Here is a 20,672-nt window from a genome sequence, read left to right on the forward strand (position 1 = left end):
AAAATCATCGCATGTTCTGACTCATCTCCAACCAAAATTTGTGCCTAAAATAAGCCTAAGGGCCCTTTTACACTGAGCAAATTGGCGGAATTTCAAGCGGAGCCCACGCCGCGGACACTGCTTGAAATTCCACCTGTCCCATTGTTTCAGTGGGATTTCACGTGCGCCTCCGCTCTCCGCCCAAATAATTGACATGTCAATATGTGGTAACTGCATTGACTGCATGTCAATTCTGGACCATCGTAACTTGAGACCAGACACAACATACAATACTACAGACAGTCAGGATCTGCGGCAAGGGGGTCGGCAAGAAGCAGGTATGTATAGAGCACTACACTTCCGGGTCTGGTGTGAGTGGGGGGAATCACGGGGAAGGGGGCGATTCACTAACATAACATACATTACAAATTGTATAACTTTGTAATGTGTGTTATTTAGTGAATAATTGTTTAGCGACGCACTACCCCTTTAAGGAACGTGGTAAGGTGAGTTGTTACTTTATTATTTTATACTAAAGACAAGGGCTGCACGGACATCGATGTCTGTGTAGCCCTTGCTGCCCGATAGTCAGCCCGTCTAATTGCTCCAGCAGATCAGCGCTCATTTACAGCTTGTCATCTGCCCGTCTAATAGGACCCTAAGTAAAAAATGTAGAGAGAACCATGTTTAACGTATCTAGTGAATTTATGCCAGATCTATCAAGCCATCTTTATTTTGATGCATTGACTATTCCTTCTTGATGGGTTTGGCTCATACATTTATAATTTGTTTCCATTGTGGTGTCAGGCTGATAATCTTTTTTTACAATACCATTGCAGATTACTAGCACCTGCAGTGTACCATAAAACGGATGTCTCAAAGTTGTGGATTCTGCATAATCTACCTGCTCGGAGACAAAGGAATCTCCTTTCGAGCTGGATAGTCTATGGAATATCACCAGCAGCCCTTTGTGTTTGTATTGGCCTCTCTGCAGCGTTTCTCACACATAGCCTTGGGAGAAATTAATATGCATGTCATGCTGTATGACGTTAGGAGGATCTGTCCTTGAGCGTACACTCTGTATGTTGGGTCATTTTCTTTTTGGTAATCCTCGCCTAACAAGCCTAGAAAAGAACAGAGACCTTCCCCTATCACGTGATGGTTAACCCTCTGAACCCAGGTTTATGTGATAGGGAATTTTATATTCTTCTTTGCATAGACAATGTGGTGTGCACCGTCTAATCCTCCCAGTAACCACAGGTACTCTGTGTAATGATGGCTTTACATGGTGTGCTGTTAGGGGGTTAATTCTAGCTTCTGGGCTTTTTCATCTGGCATAGGAATGATCTGTTAATACGTTGTGAAGTGGTTACTGTGTAAGTGTGCAGCCCTTCATAAAGACAAGACACGATTATGGAAGGATTTTTTGTGTTCAGTCGGGCATTTAATGAGAACCAGGGCTCACCACTGTGAGAAAGAGACAGTCCTTATATTATGAAGCAGCTAGCTGGCATTGGGTGGATGCTCCTGAAATGAGACAATGAGACTGGATCTACATGGTTTGCCATGCCGAGACTATTTTGTTAAGGCAGCTGTAGGGTATGTTCACATTGCCAGGGTTCAAGTTACACTGAATCTTTTCCTACAAAAATATGCATATCAATCTGCTCAGCTCCTCCTGTTCTATAACATGATGCCTGCAGACTAGACAACATTTTCTGCGTGAAAGATTCCCCTTAAGGCTATTTCTTTATTCTCACACGGCTTTAGCAATGTCTTTCCACTGTATTTACAGGGAAACCTCCTGATGTATACAGAATGAGTGTGAAGAGAGTCCCAAGCACAATGTGTCGGTATTGAGGACCTGTAGCCTTTTCTGAAATGGTTTACTAAACATTAGAGATGAGCGAATACGATTCGATAGAGATGGTATTTGATCGAATATTGCGGTATTTGAAAGATTCGAATTCAATCAAATAGTGTGAAGAATAAGTGGGAAACATTAGAAAGCCCTCCCATCGCACTTGACGCTTTTTTTTTATCTAATCACCATGCAGGGAGGCCGTGAGGGACCCTGGGAGTACGCACGCAGCGCCAAAACGGCGTCTACCCTTATTGGATGGCTGAACCACATGACCTCGAATGTTTAATAATTGACTTCCGCCTCTCGACCAATTGGCCATGTTTTTCTAACTCTGGATAAAGTGAAGCCAACCACAGACAAACCTGCTGTTGTCTTTCCATAGGACATTTCTGATAAACTTGCCGCAGGAAACATAAACATGTATACTTACCAGTCCCGTTCTGCTGCCACTGCAGGTTTCCAGGTTGCCCAACTGATGTGCACCGCAGACAGGAAATACCCGCTTAGCATAGACTGCATAGAGAGATCTACTCTGTCCATGCTGAGTGGGTATTTCTTGTCCGCACGGCAGATTAGTGGAAGTTCTGAAGAAGGATTTTGACAGACAACAGGCAGACTGGAAGTGAACAAGGTGGTGGGGTGGGACTGGTAATTATACATGTTTATGTCCCCCCTCCAGCAGAATATTGAATTATCAGTAATCACTGGACAACATCTTTAAATATCCCGCTGGAACATGCAGTTGGAGTATCTGGTATTCCTGTATCCTCTGTAGCCATATAATTCTAGAAGCCTCCTATGCAAAACATCAGTACTGGTATCTGGTGGGGAGATTAATGAAGCTCTGTTTGTTTGAGTGGTGTGCTAGTGTTTCTGATTTGCAAAAGTAGAAATGGGCCAGGACAAATCTTTTGTGGCTGCAATGGAAAACCAAGACACAGCTCCTTGAGGGTACTTCTCTCCTGTATCTCTAAGATTTTTACAAATATTTGTGTGTACAAAAAGGGAAGAGGGGAGTTATTGCCAGACTTTCCTTGCGATGGCTTAGGCTTAGAGATGAGAGAACCTTGAGCATGCTCGAGTCGATCCGAACCCGAACTTTCTGCATTTGATTAGCGGTGGCTGCTGAAGTTGGATAAAGCCCTAAGGCTATGTGGTAAACATGGATATAGTCATTGGATGTATCCATGTTTTCCAGACAACCTTAGAGCTTTATCCAAGTTCAGCAGCCACTGCTAATCAAATGCCGATCGTTCGGGTTCGGATCGACTCGAACCCGAACCCGGTTCGCTCATCTCTACTTAGGCTCTTTTCCCACAGATATACGGAACAAGTCTGTGCAATTTGATCCAACAGGAAAATGCAAGGCCCAATGGAAGCCAAACCAAAAAGAGGCAAATATGACCTTCTGGTCCCTGTCTAGTGTTTGTGGTCTATGGATACGTTTGCCCCATGCGCCAGGATCTTACAGCTGGTTCAGTGAAGCCAAGTAAATAATTTGACGCAGATGAGAACCTAGACCACCTATATGCTTGTAGGGCAGACATGTGACATTAGTTCTTCCCAGTCAACCTGTTTAGGTGCAACATTTCAGTCTGTTGAAATATTTGATTCTCTTCACATAGCACAAAAACCCAGTCCTGGTGATCTTGTTGCTCTGCCCCACAATATTCTCTTGCATGGCATTGGAGCTCTTGTAGAACGAGAAACACTTAGGGTTTGTAAGCAGTACTTATTGTGCTTGCTTAAATATTGATCATACCAAGCAATAAGGCGTTCATTTGCTTGGAGGGCCTTTTTTTCTTACATTTATTTTTGCAAAGCATCAAATTAATGGTCTTAAGCTGCCAATAGACTGGAGAACTAAAGCATAATGAAAATGCTTATTAAAGTGAAGCAGTAAATGAGATAAACAGCAGAAATCCTGAACCACAAAACTCCCAAAGGTGATATTGATAAGCGTGTTAAATGTTATGGCTGTGTTGTGGTCTGTGACACAGAAGTTGTTTATTTCTTTAGTAATCTAATTTAGTGTGTATGCAGGTTTAGGAGTCCAGCATGGGGACTGAGGGACTGTTAACCCTTTTGATGTAGCTCACAATAATCCTACATTTTGGTTGGACAAATAAAAATGTTCTGGTGTCAGGCTTGTCTTGTTGATGGGGATGGCATACAGTTTTACTTGTAGTTATAAGAACAGTAGCTGCTTAAAAGAAGAAAGAGAAAAGAAGATAATGTGGGGATTTTTCTTTTTCCCATTGTAACCCAGTATTTTGTTACATCAGTCACATTTCAGCAACACTCCAATTCATTAATATTCATTCATTTGTAAAGGTATTTTCCTCTAATGTATTTCATACAAGCTGTTACTTCATATAAACTGTACAAAGCAAATAAAATACTGCATTGGTTATAACTTCCAACAAGATTTAGGCAAGGGTTAAATTTTTTTAAAGATATTTTATTACAGATTTTCAATATTAACATTACAGGCATAGTTATGAAATCTTATTTAAGAAAAAGAAAAATTCAATTGTACAAATCAAAAGACAAGTAAGAACAAAGCTAATACATGGAATATAATAAGCTAAATATGTTACTTTACATGTCAAGCTGTTAGTTGAAAAGTAGGCCTGTAAAGAAAGGAGGATGAGGCGAGTGTTATTAACAGTTATAATGGTTATGAAACAGAACTCGTAAAACTTGCTGCTTTCTCTTAGGGTACAAACACACACAACTGATCCGCAGCAGATTTGTTGCTGCAAATTTGCATCGAGATTCGCTGCGGCTCCCTGCCCCCTGCCCCGGGACGTGTAGCCGGGAACCCCTGAAGCAAGCCGGATTGTGGAGTAGGTAATGTATATGCCCCGGCCAGCGAGGGGTTAACGGGGCGTTCCCCCGACATACTTGCAGCAAGATGTCAATCCTGCTGCGAGTATGTCTGCCCATAGAGATTACAGGGCAGGGATCAGCAAGCGGATCTCGCTGGGGATCAGTCGTGTGTTTGTACCCTTATAGTTAATTTTCGGATAAATGATAAGTGTTGTGGCAAACAAATACATAAGGCTAGTTGAGATTAGGTTTACATTTAAAGGCTATGGGAAAGATTTTTCAAACATGGTGTAAAGTGAAACTGGCTCAGATTCCACCTTTCATTTTACAAAGAGTCTGGGAGGGATGAAAAGTGGAATCTGATTGGTTGCTAGGGGGCAACGGAGCCAGTTTGATTTTACACCATGTTTGATAAATATTCCGCTATGTTCCTGCAAAATTTTCTGCCTTTTTTTTTTTTAACTGGAGTTTATTTCTGCAGTTTTGTGATGTGAATTATAATAAATGTGTTGGGTTGGGGGGCTGGGGGCTTGCGTTTCCCACAAAGCCCCACCCACCTTTTGAAAAACTGGCGTGAATGCAGGTTTTTTTTTTTAGAAGATAAGGCTTACACAAAAAAGGTTAGCTTTTGATTGTTGTTTCTACTTAATGGGGTACCCTTATCTGGGAATAACAAGCTGATCTGTCTAACCACCCGGATTCTCACCGATCCCGAAAATGGGGACACAGTCAGGAACACTTTCAAGTCAATAATACTATCCTGTGGATAGGCCACCAATTGGTTTTCCTTGAAAAATCCCCTTTACACTATTTGCCCCTATTACGCTAAATGTCACTTTAAGACTTTATGGTGATGTCTCTACTGTAATTGACATTTTGGCACATATTTAAGAATGAAGTTACACTGATTTTACCGAAACTCTAGAACCAGGCCCTGTGTTAAATACTTTACAGCTGGATGACAAAATGACGTGTAACTTAATAATACCTCACAAGGGAGATGGGATATTGAAGACAAACCCACTTAGAAGGATCTCATAGCACTTAAACCTTCTGACTAAGAAGCAGAGGTGGTGAAGGAAGGGCAGTTTTGTTAATCAATATTCATTGGCAAGGCTATGCCATTAAATATTGGTTGGGCATCATTTCATTGTAACTGATCTAAAGGCTAATATACTGCTGTATCATTTTGTAGCTGAGCAGATGTAAAATTCTAAACTGGCAGACGTTCCTTAAAAAGCTAAGAAATGATACAGCAGTTTATTCGCCTCCAGTTCTTTTGTGCATACGTTCCTTTTGTGGTATAAAAGAAACATTTTTATGCTTCATGTATCTGGCATATAGTGCAGTATAAAAGTTATGTGTATTGTCAGCAATATGATCATAAGTAACTTTTATCGTTCCATGGAAATGAGTGAACGTTTTCAGGTCTTTTGCAATAGCGGTCGTTTGAGATTGTTAATCGTTAACGATTATGCGAACGATAATCATCCGGTGGAATAGGGCCCTTAGGGTATGTTCCCACTGACTAAAATAGGCGGAATTCTGTGGCGGAACTGCCTGCCTCAGTGTGTCTCTCTATAGGAGAACGCACGCTCCTCCACTGACGCCGCTCTCCGCTCAGAGAAGTAACATGCCTGCCTGTTTTACTCAGTGTGAACATCCCCTAAGTGGTGATAATTCTGGCAACATTGTGTGGTCATTGGTGAATGTAAGGGGGCATGGTTTCAGCCAAATCGCTTCATCAGCATGTGGGAACGTAGCCGTACTGATGTTGTCAAGAATTTAGACAAATAAAAGGGAGACTGAGAAATATTAAAAGGACTTTCTGGCATTAAAAAAGATTTATACATTGCTAGGGCCATGCAAAATAGAAACACGTAATGTTGCCTATCCCTGCCCCCCTCCATCCCCTGCAGCTTCTATTCTGTTCCTCCCAGTCCCCTCACTTATTGTGTGTCTTAGAACTGCAGGAGGAAGCCAGGGCTCTTTTTTTGTGCCCATGTTAGGGGATTTTAGGATTTGTTCTTTCCCCCAACCTTTTTTTTTTTTTTTTTTTTAAGTTCAACATAATAGCTGCTGTATGGATAGTTTGTTCAGTGACCACAATCTGCTGTTTCACAAAGGTAGCATGTGTGGGATGTCCGTGTGTGTGTTCTCCAGAGATGTGAGTCTGTAGACCTGTGGATGGAGTGGGACTTGTGACCATAGAAAAATGCAAAAGTACAGACAAATTACACACATCTGAAACTTGGTTAATCCTTAGACAGCCGTATACTCTGTTTACATCTTGGCCTGCAAAAATATTGAATCATATGAAATCGGGCCTAGTCTATGTGTGTGATAGGCAGGAGGTCTACACTCCAAGTTCAGCAGGAACTGATTTGAGGGGTTTAGTGTAACTAAAAAGTAGACAAAAAAAATCATATTTCAATCATCTAAATAATTATGAAGTGATTAAAACAAACAAGAATCTCTTATCATGAAAAAGTGCAGATTGGTTAAAGGGGTTATCCAGCGCTACAAAAACATGGCCATTTTTCCCCCTACTGTTGTCTCCAGTTCAGGTGTGGTTTACAATTAAGCTCCATTTACTTTAATGGAACTGAGTTTCAAAACCCCACCCAATCTGGAGACAACAGTAGGGGGAAAGTGGCCATGTTTTTGTAGCGCTGGATAACCCCTTTAATATCTGCATGCAGCACAATCCTGAACACAGCAGGAACTAGTTGGGGATTACATGATGATGATCTAGGTTACAAGTTATAGAAAGGTCATATATTGTAAGGTCAAACTATGTACAGTAAATGTTAAGTGTCAACAATACCCCGTTGGGGCTTAAAGGGAACCAGTCACCTTCTTGAGGGAGAGTGCATTGGCCCTAGTAATTTGGAATTGTTGGGCTCAGCTCTCCTACGCTATGCCTGGCAGACTCTGGCAGGGCAGCAATTTCACAATCTTGTCTGTCCCAGCACCTGGTAACTAGGGTGGAGCCAAAGTGATGACATGTAGTGATTTCCCAGTCACTCACACTTGATTGGCAGCCTGAGTACTGGGGCCAGTTGACTCTCCCTCAGGAAGGTTTGGGTTTCCTTTAATTTTACTTGGTGCTCTGTCTTTAGTATTGTTATTCACAAAGTAAATATGTGTGAAAATTTGATAATGTGAAAATGATATAGTTGCACTTAATAATATGCCCTAAAACAATTCAGCAATTTATAATTATGGCCGGCGACAGCGATTTTACTTGGTTTTCCAGAGATTTCATGTCTTCGTGGAGAATTAATTTATATATATATGACCTGTAACACCTTCACATGGCTTGTTGGTTTTCCAGTTTTGTGTGTATGTTTGTGGATATGTGCAGAAATGCTTGCTGTATATCTTTTTGCTATCTAGATGTGTACAGTGACTTAGAAGACCTAGCTTTTTAGTGGCACATTCCATTAGGACGTCAAGGCCCTTTTCAGTCTGTCAGGAAGCAAACTGAGTGCTGTCTTCTGTTCCTCTCCTAAGGTTGACTGGGAACAATGCAGAAAAAAATCAATTTCAGAGTGTGTCCAAATTGTTTATATGCTGATTGTGAAAGGGCCAATGCGCAGCAGCTCCGCTAAGTACCACTTGATGTAGGGAGGAAGAAATGCGAACAGCTATAGAGGAGCATTTTTCCATGTTTTATTAAGCATTTTTGTATTTTGCTTATTTATTTCCTTTTCGTATTAGGGAAGTTTTAGTGGCAGGGTTGTCTTTATAATCATTCTTTTTTTTTTTTTTTCCATAATACAAAATAATTTTTGTATTATGGAAATGCCTGCATTTTCCACTTAGCTCCATTTGTGCCCTTGTGTATTTTGGATCCCGTCATATTTAGTATACGGTTATTCATTAATTGCTTCTTATTACAGAGAAAGTAACTGTAAAACACCAGGGAGCCCTGACTCAGTGTCGATATCACGACTGGCTGTCAGCGCTACAATGGACTTGCCTGGGCTGAATTGTACTTTGTTCATAGGCTAGATTGCAGCATGCTTAGCCTGTCCTTTAATTATAGGAGGGTTGTAAGCTTCCATGGTCTTTTATTATCCCTTCTGGACACCACCCACGATATGGCATGAATGACTCTGTTAATCACATCTGCTTACCCACCCACACGTTGTAGAATTGTGTCTTTTGTACAGTATGTGTGGCATATGAAATATACCATATAGACAAAACCTATAAAAGATCTACTGTATGTGAAAAGTGCATAGGTAAGGAGCAGGTAGGGTGTCTTATCTTACAGAAACTGCTGAGCTCATCATGCCGCTTTGCTTTTGTCTTGCAGTGGGATCTAGTATGTGATTCATCGTGGAAAGTTCATATAGCCAAGTTCTCTCTGGTTGTGGGCTTAATATTTGGATACTTGATAACAGGATGTATTGCTGACTGGTAAGATCTTATTTTCTGACGTGTCTAACATGGTTTGAGCTGTCTTTAGATGCTATGCTGTAAATACTTTATTGCATTTTATAACTATGTCTATTACTTAACCAGTATTGCCATCTGTACATTCAGTTTTGCAGATACATAGCTATGCTTTTGTTCATTTCTAGTCCGGGACCGTCATCACATTTCGCCTCAAGTTACATACTTGGTGCCTGGGGCTGCAGAGAGATTCCTATGAAAACATTTCCCTGTCTGATTTGTGTCAGGTGCAAAGAACTTGTGTGGATTCAAGTCGCCCAATACAAGATCTCATACAGGGCTTAAGTAGTAACATTTAGGTGTTAAAGGGCTATGCCCATCTCCCCTGTTCATCCACTTTACACTAATACTAAAAATTAAACACATTACAACCCTTAGTAATAAATGTTCCTAGAGGAAACCCATGCAGGTATAGGAGAGTTTACAGACTCCTTGCATATGTTGTCTCTGGTGGGATTTGGACCCCAGCATTGCATGGCATCAGTGCTAACCACTTAGCCACTGTGCTGGTGGCCGACATTTTCACATCCGCACAAGATGAGTGCACTAATCTTGATGGAAGTAATGTCTTGCCCACCCACGTGACTAGATGTCCTAGAGCTGAGTTGGGTAGTGACATTGCAGAAGACAAGAGCAGTGGATCATGTAAGAGACTAAGTAGGTTACTGTGAGACACTGAAGACTTTAGAGTCAAAAGCAACTGCTGAAAATACCTTGCTTGTAAAATCCGTCAAAAACTTTTCTTTTTTTTTTATTAAAGCAATATGCTAAAATAGAGCTACCTGATGTCTTGGTCTCCAACCCTTCTTTCTCCTCTCCTGAACGATCTTCTGTCACCTGAGGGCCTTAAGGTTGTTCCTAAATCAGCTTTGCATATCATTCAGGAGAGAAGAGTGATTATCCGGAGACAGAACAGTCAGGTGCTATCTCTTATGATGGATTTCTTGTTCAAGGAAACATGCCGGCTGTAGAAGAGAATTTGGGAAACCTTTTATAAAGCTCTATAGGAAAAACTAAAGCCAGGAAAATCCACTTTTCATTCAGTTAAAAGAGAAGTCCCATTAAAGAAAAAAGGCAGGGGGGTGCCAGAAAGTATACTTACCAGTAGAGATGAGCGAACCTGGAGCATGCTCGAGTCGATCCGAACTCGAACTTTCGGCATTTGATTAGTGGTGGCTGCTGAACTTGGATAAAGCCCTAAGGCTATGTGGAAAACATGGATATAGTCATTGTCTGTATCCATGTTTTCCAGACAACCTTAGAGCTTTATCCAAGTTCAGCAGCCACCACTAATCAAATGCCGAACGTTCGGATCGACTCGAACCCAACCCAGTTCGCTCATCTCTACTTACCAGTCCTCGTGTCTCTGTAGCTCCACTCCTGGGTCTCTCTGACGGCTGTCATTTGCAGCTGGAATCCGTGTATATCACGTACCCGGCTTCTACAGCTGCAGCTTTCCTGCCCCGCTGATGGATTTGTTGCTCAGCCATTCAGGGACTGGGGCGGTGTCCCGCTCCAGTCAGTAATTGGCTGAGCGGGCAATCAATCAGCCCAGTATGTGACGTTGCAGCTGGATTAGCTGCAGGAGGCTGTCTGAGACCTGGGAGCGGCGCTACAGGGCACAAGGATAGGTAAGTATACTTTTATTTATTATGTTCCTTCATCCCCCTGCCTTCCTGTTTGGTTTTAATTTTATGGGAGTTCCCCTTTTAAGTTTGTAATTTGAGTTTGAGTTTTAATATTTAGAACATGTTTACTGAAGATAGCTGGTATTGTTGTAATTCACACTACGGTCTCGATTGTTGTATGCCTGGTGCTGCTACTGCAAAGGAAGCTTAGTGGTGACACATTCTTCGGTGGTGTGACTAGATTAGAAAAGTGCCATTTGGAAATTGTGCAACACATCTTCCCTTAGGTGATAGTCCTTGCCCTTTCTGACCTTGAAAATGTCCTTCATGATCTTAACATCAAATAGTTTTCCATCGCCTTGCTGCCCGGAGATGAAGAGAAGCAAGACTGCAGTTATTCCCGAGTACGCATGTACGGTATTCGTGCGGTTACTAGGCAACCAGAGAATGACTCTACCTAGGAAAACACAGGATTTAACAAGAACACAAGATATCATTTAAGTTAAAAATGCAAATAAACATGTTTCCTTTCTACAGAATGCTTAAAGGAACAGCCACCTCTAATAACACAAAAGGAATGTCACTGAGCAAAATGATAGTGGGCTCCTTACCGAGGAACCGATCATTTCATTTCCAATTATAATGTCAAACATTGTAATTGTGTAGGAGTCCAAGATGAAGATAATAAGGGAGGTTAATGCTTGTGTTCAGTGCCATCTTTGAAGTCCCCCTATATAATAGCATGCAGTAGAATCTCAGAAAGGTTGCCTTACTAGAGCTGGATAAAACATTCAAAAAACTTACTGATGTCTTCTTTTCAGATTTTCGACTATCTGTTGTAAATGTAACGTTTCCTCAAGATTTGATTAAAGCAGACCTGTCAGTAGGAAAGCAAGAGTATACATAAGCCCATGGCCAGATGACTAGTTGTCTTGATTATGTGCGTGCCTTTTTTTTTTTTTTTAATCTCCATAGTCTCTTCCAGCACTGAAAGATAAGTCATTTGGTTAATATGCAAATGAGGCTCAATAGCCCAGGGGGCATTCCCGAGCATGGTAAAGGCCAAGGCTCTTGCTACACTGGGGAAGCCCCCTGGGCTTTTGAGCCTCATTTACATATTGCCATACAGGCTTATAGCTCTGGAAAAGACTACTGGACATTTTGTTTTTAATGAGAAAAAAAGTTATGCCTGTCTAGCCCTGTCATTTGCGTATTTATAACCATGTTTTCCTGTTGGCAGGTCAGCTTTAAATATAAGGAATATAAGGGGATGATCTTTGTAATGATAGTAAGAAGAATCAGGACAGACTGCTTTTTAGGCCCGAGCTACACCTCAACGCAGGAATCTTAAAGTGGTTATGTGTGGTTGAAAAACACACAAACAAAAATAAAAGTTTAGGTTCTGGTCAGTTAATTGTTTTTACAGCCAACATGTAATCACTGCAGTCAGTCAGAAGTCCCGCCAGTCACATGCCATACTCCTGGCATCGGAGCCTCCATCGTTCAGAGATGATGCTAGGAAGCTTTTTGTTTTATGCTCTGCCTATATTGCCAGTATTTTTATTCAGTGTATAATTTATTTCCCTCTCCTTTCTTTAGGATCGGCCGACGTCTTGTGCTGCTGTTTTCTGTCATCTTCAATCTTATTTTTGGACTTTCTGTGGCACTTTCAGTTAATGTGACAATGTTCAGCACTCTCAGGTTTTTTGAAGGATTCTGTCTTGCCGGGATATTCCTCTGTTTATATGCACTGAGTAAGTATTGCTAACTGTGTACTATATGTATTTGTAATGTTCTAGTTCTGTGGTTTGCCTTCTATAAAGAGCAATGCATATCCACTTTTCCAGATACTTTGGGGGAATTTGAGAAGTATCTATAAATTGCTTTGTTCATCAAATGTTTGCTAATTTTTGCCTAGTTGCTTTGTTTCGACTTTTTGTTGGTTTACTAATCCCAACAAATGGTGAATTGAGTGCCCCACATGGAAGTATTTTTTGCCCTGTAAGGAGCATTTACACACGGCAAGTTTATTAAAAAGTCACATATTTTTGCGCAATGTGACTTCAACTCGGAGCACTTACAGTCAACAGGGAAATTCAAGCTCTTGTTGCCATGGCAGTCATAGAAAACCTAGTTAAGTATATTCCTACATACAACCAATTCATTTAACGTTGTGTGACTGATGAATTGGTTGTGTACATTGCTTACAGGCATTTGATTGGTTGTTCAGAAGAGGCAGATGATAAATTTCCTCCTTCATTCACTATGTATATGTTATATATTCCTCACTATATCTTATGCTATTGGTGATTTATAATGGAGAAAGGATAGTGTTGTGCTAATGTCATATAAGTTTGTGTGTGTATTTCAAAGTTTATATCTGCAATCGGTTATTCCAGTTTAATACAATTTTATATTACATACCTATATTTCAATGGCTTGACATTTATGGAAGCTTTGGTGTTGTCTCTTGCAAATATTAGAGTTCGAGTTCAGCTATGTATGGGTAGTTCTAATAGAAAAGAAAATTAAAATGTCTTATAGTGCATGGTAGTGAGTTATTTGTTACACCCAATTAATTTAGAAATTGCTTGTATCTGCTTATGCCTTTTTCATCTGGGAATTCAATATAATTTAAAGAGGCATGAGTTTAGATGACAGTGTGGAAGCTGGGTGGGTTCACATGGTGCTATGAAGTCTATGGGAGGGAGGCTAGCATAAATCTACTTTTGTGGTCAACATTATTGGCACCCCAAAGCGAACCATGTAAATTTCCTCCAGAAATACTAAAATATAGTATTTGGTATAACTGTGAGGATATATTCATATGTTTGATACAGAAAAATAACAAACTAGAAAACCAGGATAAGAGATACAAAATTGAAAACAACGCCAGGGAACCATTCATAGCATCGGTTTTCAGTTTGAAACAAAGGACAAAATAAGAATAAATTGTGATTAATTGGAAAGTAGACTCCCAAGTAATCTAGTCTGTGATCACATGACTTTAATTAACCTATGAATTGGGGCTTTAATGACTAAAGAGGCCAGTTTTATTTCCTGTTCCTTGGCAAAGAAAGACATGTCTATGCAGGCCAAAAAGGCTATTATTACCAAGAACAAGGTTATAAGACTCTGTCCAAGGGCAATGCTATGCCAGCTTCCACAGTTCAGTGTTATCAAGAAGTTTAAGAAAGTTGGTTCAAAATGTGGCAAAAAATCTAACATAAAATTCAAAGAATTTCTGTCTGAGCTGGAGACATTTCAGCCCATACCATTCTCTCCACACTGAATAAAATAGGCCTGTATCGGTGAGGGGACACTACTGCTTTAAGAAAGAGAAGAAAAAACACAGTCCCTCCTGGGAAAATGTTTTGTAGAGCCGTAACACCAAACTTTTGCTCTTTGGTAATGCATAGCAGTGTTCTGCTTATAAAAAACAACAAAAACCCTATAAAGAAAAGTGCACCCTACAGTGGATCCCGATCTCAATTCCAATGGAAATATTTGAAGAGTGCTGAAAGAGCTTAAGAGAATTGGAGATGAAGAAATTACCAGGACACTGGTGACAGACGCTCGGAGATGACTACAAAATGTTTACGTTCTGTCGTTCTTGCCAAAGTTTGTGCAGCCACGTATTTGCGAAGGGTGTGTTTAATCCTGTCCATGTCATATACTTTCCTGGCTCTTTACTTCTTTTTAGCAATGATTGTATGTGTGACAGGTCACCTTTTTTGTGAAGTGTATTTAGGCATGCTTTTAAGATGGTTTGTGGATAACAAGCTGGCACACATTCACTTGTTTCTGAAGATAGTAACCCAAATTTACTAGTGCAGATGTGCCAGAACTCCTGTGCAATATGTGTTTTATGTGACCTGCACCAATTTATTATGAGTTGTAGACACTTTATAGACAGGTCTGACAAAGGGGGGGCAACCTCAGTAAAAGGGGGGCAGCTTTAAAATGGGTGAGCCAAAAATGCACCAAAGCTTTGGCAAATAGTCCTTGTTTAAAGTGAGCCAAATAGTAGTTGGTCTAAACTTAGACTAGACAGTCCACTGATATAACAGATGTATTAGTCAGCCTGATAAATTTCCATAAATCTGGCATATTTAAAGATTTGTACTTAGAATTTGTTTCAGTAAATCTGGGCCATTAGCTTTTTATACAAAATGATTAGTTATGCCAATAATGTTGACCACAACTGTATATGAAGGAGCAAATTTATCCGTAGTTTTATTGTCATAACTGTGCCAAAGTTATAAAATTGGTATATGCCATAAAATCTAGATGGTGCAACTCATGACATACTTAACACCTCATGGTTGATGTACTTGTTAACCGGATTCTTTTGTTCACGAACACATTTGGCTCAGACATTGCAAGTTTAGCTGTGCCCCTATAAGATATGTGCCGAACCCCCCCCCCCCCCCCAAGCCGGCAGCGCCCACTATCTCCACATCTCTCCTCTCCAATACTGCATCTCCTTGTGTCCTCACTCCCACCTGTCTGGCTGAACAGGAAGGTCCTTGTGCAACACAAACACAAGGAAATGTAGTAGGGCAGGATGAGTATAGTTTTTTGTATGTGCTTTTTTATTATTATTCTATTTAACTGCACCAAATTTCTCCAGAATACCCTTTAAGGCTATGCTCCTAACTCGGGAACATGGCCATCTCATTAAAGCAAATGTACCATCGCTTTAATGAATGTACCGCCGGTCTTTGCCCGTGCACTGGCCCGGATCAGAGCACTGGGGGCAGGCCCGCGGCCCCACAGTGTGACGATATCCCCCTCCCCTCTGTGACACGGCTCCATTGATTCTAATGGAGCCACGTCACAGAGAGGAGGGGATAGTGTCACACATAGATTAAATAGATTGCCGCTAATATATTGTATATGATCATTAGTGTCAGTCTATTAAATAGGACAGCCGCCTTTACCAAATATGTTTTTGAAGTCGGAACATAGCCTAAAGATGATTCACAAAATTCATAAAAATTAACATTTTGTAATAGTTTTAGTGAATTTCATTTGGTAAATATTCTCTTAGATTGTCAAGGCAGTTAGAAGGTATTACCTTTTCATTTCTGGTGTCCTAGTATGAATTATAATCAGTATACAGAAGAGATGCAGTGCTAGTACACAGTCTAATGTCTATGCCAATGTTAATATGCCCACAGCCTTTGTAGCGTACCACCAGAGGAGCCAATGTTGTCCCTTGCATTTTATTTAATAAAGTTATATTACAAAGTTTTATATGGCTTCATGGGGATAAATTATTTTATTTTTATTTTTTTTATTTGCCAGTAAGACTAGTAAAGGGAAATTGTGTTGAGATATTTGCTGCAAAAACCTATTGTAAATGAATGTGACTCTATGGGGGAAATGCTACCAGCATGCATCATTGTTACATGTGTAAGGAAAGAAGAACAGCCTTGGGAAACAACAGGGTACTACAAGGTAATATGGAAATTTACAAGACCAAGAACAGGAGACTTGATAGATAAAATATAAGGATTAATATTCATTAAAGTGTACCTGTCACAAAGTCTGGGCCCAGAGCACCGTGCAATTAATTTGCAGCTGGAAGTTCGGGTATCCATGTAGATGACCACACCTGGGTGGCACTGCGTGCAAACAGTGTTCTGATCCAATCTGGTTTGTGTGCATTATCGACCCGGTGTGGTCTTCTCCATGGATACCAGAACTCCCTCTGTGCTGGCACCAGAAATTTCATGTAGCCCATCCATGGCATCCATTTATATCTATCTCTTCCTGTTGGGGATCGGAGCATCAGCTCCATACACCTTATATCACCTCTATATCAGTCCAATTCATCCAACCAGCGATTCTTTGTTCTGCCTTTCTTTGCCGTGTATTGCAGAGAGAGCATGAGCATAGTGTACATGTAACCCTGGTTGTCTGTTTGAAGACACATGATTGGTCTTTGTGTATCTAAAGCAGGCCACACACATTTGATATGTGTTGGTCGGACCACCAAATGGTCAACCACCTAATGTGTAAAGTGGTCTCCTGAATCTTCCCCCCCACTGGAAGAGCTGGATAGGAATGTGCGATTGCCTGATTGATTCCCCCCCCCCCCCCCCCCCCCCCCCCCCCCAGGCAGATAAGGCGCTGCCTCAGGTATCTAATGGCTTTTTCCTATTTGCCTATACAGAACATATGAATGCTTGGCCAATAATGCATTGGTATAAAGACATGGGTATGCATGCCAAATCTGGGGTCAAACGTTTCAGGCATTCGGAAGTCTATAGAGGACAGAGAGACAGACAAGAAGAGCTTACAGTTTTTCTAAGTTGTAACTTGGTTTAAGAGCATTGCTTTGGTTTAAGAGCTCCTTGTACTGGGTGGGAGGGTGTGTGGGGGAGGGGAATGGTCTGCACAGTTTGGTCTACAGCTCTGTACTCTGACCCAGGAAGTCTCCCTCACCTTCCAAATCATAGCAGATCCACATCAAGCTGGGGCTTGCATTAGGGGACAGGACTGTGCAGATAATCTCTTCATAGCTGTAAGTGCTCCCTCCCCGGACAGAGAGTGCTGCTATACTCTGCCCATATCTGCACTTACACTCAGTTATACCCACTGCTGCTATAATGTGACCATGTGTCACTGTCCTCCTGCAAAGCTCTGTGATTCTCACTTCCTGATTGGTCCCTGCTGAACTCACACCCCTTCCCCACTGCTGTCATGTGACCACACAGACCTCTGACAGCATCCCTGCTTCTCTATTCTAGCCTGTTGTATTACACTACTGCATTATGGGGATCTGCGGTTCCATCCTGTATCTACAACCTGATGTTTTTTTCAGGTTTATGCCCTATACTATACATTATACTCCACATGCTGATTGCTATACTGTACTGTAACTTATAATATGACATATTCATTTTTGGCTGTGGAACCAATTGTCGGCATTTCAATGATTTCTTATGGGAAAATTTGCTTTTGGTTTAAAAGTGAGTTGGATTAAAAGCACAGTCTCGGAATGAATTATGCTCGTAATCTTTTAAGGCACCACTGCGTGTGTATATGTATATATATATATATATATATATATATATATATATATATAATATAACTATATATATATAATCTCTCTCTCTCTCTCTCTCTCTCATATATATATATATATATATATATATATATATATATATATATATATACACACACACATACATATACACGCAGTGGTGCCTTAAAAGATTACGAGCATAATTCATTCCGAGACTGTGCTTTTAATCCAACTCACTTTTAAACCAAAAGCAAATTTTCCCATAAGAAATCATTGAAATGCCGACAATTGGTTCAATTTCATTTACTTTAATGGAGCTAAGCTTCAAAACCATACACAAACTGAAGACATAGGTGGGGCTGTTTCTGAAAGATAGAAGCCATAGTTTTTCTAAGCCTGGTTAAGACTTTTAACTGGTGGGGGTGGGTGGATTACTGCATCACATTCATTGCCAATATTTATTACGCTAATATTATTCTTCCTTTTGGTATTTTATGTACAGTGAATTACATTTCGACCTTTACGTACAAATTTGGCTACAAGATTTTTTGCCTCTTAGATGTTTAGAACCTTTAATTTAAAAAACAAACAAACAAAAAAAAACCCTTACCTACCATGTTTTTTCTCGGAAGCTTTTCAGATAATGTTATTTTTGACCAGTGGTTTGTGCTGTGTTAAGTAACAGATTTGCATGGTTTCCTTTAGACCTTCTTATTCCAGTAATACCGGCACAATCAGCAGAACACTGGGGAAGTGACATTGGCAATACCATATTCATAAGTAATACAAACAGAACTGTTTATCCATGTGTACAGTGTAGATGTTGTGTAGTTGGGTGCTCGGTGTCCCTGCTTCCTTTGCAGGTTTATTGCTGAAGTCTTCTATGTTGTGTCTTATAATGTTGCAGTATCTCTAGCTTGACAGGCTCAGTGCCGTAAAAGAACATGATAAAATGTTATAGGAAGGAAAATATGACCTGAATCCTTGAATCTTTCCTATGAAGAAATGATTAATGTGTAACAACACTATTTACTACAGGGCTTTAAATCGCTTGTTGGCTGATAACTTGAAAAATTAGATAGAACCTTTGCGCCACAATTTCAGCTTGTATGTGAACCTTGGATAGTATAACTGTTTAAGGCTGGGTTCACACTACGTATATTTCAGTCAGTATTGTGGTCCTCATATTGCAACTAAAACCAGGAGTTGATTAAAAACACAGAAAGGATCTGTTCACACAATGTTGAAATTGAGTGGATGGCCGCCATATAACAGTAAATAACGGCCATTATAAATATTTGCCATTAAATGGCGGCCATCAACTCAATTTCAACATTGTGTGAACAGATCCTTTCTGTGTTTTCAATCCACTCCTGGTTTTGGTTTCAATATGAGGACCACAATACTGACTGAAATATACGTAGTGTGAACCCAGCCTTAATATGTGAATATCTAACCAAGCCATGTTAAAGAGGATACCATAGAGATTAACAGAATGTTGTTGTTTTTTTAATTCTAAGTTTATTAAAGAGGAAATACCACGAAATAGAAAAACAGCTGGCAGGGAGGGGGTGTGAGAAAATTATAAACAGGTCAAGTCATCCATCCATCCCTGTGCCTCCTCTTGATGATTGACGGCTTTCATCTTCAGCTAGAATCCGGATACATCACTTACCAGTCTCTTCCAGCTGCAACATCACGGCCCCGCTAAGCCATTGCCCGCTAATACCGTCAGTGATTGGGGGTGGTGTATCGCGTAGTGGGCAGTCACTCAGCCAGCTACGTGATGTTGCAGCTAGAAAAGCTATAGGACACCAACAGCCATCAGCTGGACCCGGGAGTGATGCTACAGGACACAAGGATAGGTGAGTTTATTATTTACGGACACCTATGGCTGACACTAAAGCCGCTCGGCTACATTTAAAAACCAATGCCAGGATGTTGGTATATAATTTGATCAAACCATATTGCCCCATGTACCACGTGCAGGTCCCCTGGTTTACATGAGTCCCTACACTAACTCACCACCATGTCAGTCAGCAACCGCCAACCCCGCAAAGCGCGTACAAACAGGGAAGGGAGGCCATAGCAGGAGACACCTTTGCACACATGTCAAGTACCTCCTATCTTTCCCATTCTACCTGCAGGAGCTATGGTGAGTACAAAATCACACTGGTGTTGTTTGGCGGCAGCTTTCTCCGCCGGTGGTGCCTGCTGGGTATTGGGGGTGCCCTTTGGGTTTGGTCCTGTGATATTACGGTTGCAGGGCCATTCTATGGCCTACCTTCTCTGCTTGTGCACGCTTTGCGGGGTTGGCGGTTGCTGACCGCCAGTCTGGAGATAGTGTAGGGACCCATGTGAACCAGGAGACCGGCACGTGGTACACGGGGCAATATGGTTTGATCAAATTATATACCAACATCCTGGCGTTGGTTTTTCAATGTAGCCGAGTGGCATTCGTGTCAGCCATAGGTGTGATGTGCAACAGCTCCTTTCTCTCCATATCAGAGTTTTATTTTCCAACACCCCCTCTTCCTGTCCTGTCTTCTCCTCTTTTTTTAAATTTCGTGGGGTTTCGAATTAAAATTTTTACAAAAGATACAAACATTTTGCCCTTTATAAAGGCATCTGCAATGATACAAACAACAAGACAGAGTATGGCGCAATAGTATAGGTAAAACTTCAAGATAATGTACGTAACATAGGGGCTAAAACATCAGGCCCAGCAAAAGGCTGGGGGAAGAAGAGGAATAGAGAATAAAGGGAGGTAGGGGGACCAAGAAGGGGAAAAAAGGGAGGGGAGCGTAAAACCTTGTCATCACTGAGCTAGGAGAGATTTGTACTTGTCAGTTTCCATAAATTGATCCCT

At 40.9% G+C, this 20,672-nt stretch overlaps 1 protein-coding gene across 1 annotated transcript in view; it reads left to right on the plus strand.

The window, feature by feature from the left end:
* Positions 1-20,672, plus strand: part of SLC22A23 (solute carrier family 22 member 23) — an 86,387-nt gene that overhangs the window by 21,278 nt on the left and 44,437 nt on the right. The window contains exons 2-3 of the mRNA XM_069958075.1: positions 9,000-9,103; positions 12,367-12,521. Of these exons, the coding sequence (XP_069814176.1) occupies positions 9,000-9,103; positions 12,367-12,521 (259 nt within the window). The remainder of the gene's footprint in view (positions 1-8,999; positions 9,104-12,366; positions 12,522-20,672) is intronic.

Source organism: Dendropsophus ebraccatus, chromosome 2 (assembly GCF_027789765.1).
Source record: "Dendropsophus ebraccatus isolate aDenEbr1 chromosome 2, aDenEbr1.pat, whole genome shotgun sequence".
NCBI classification, from domain to species: Eukaryota; Metazoa; Chordata; class Amphibia; order Anura; family Hylidae; genus Dendropsophus; species Dendropsophus ebraccatus.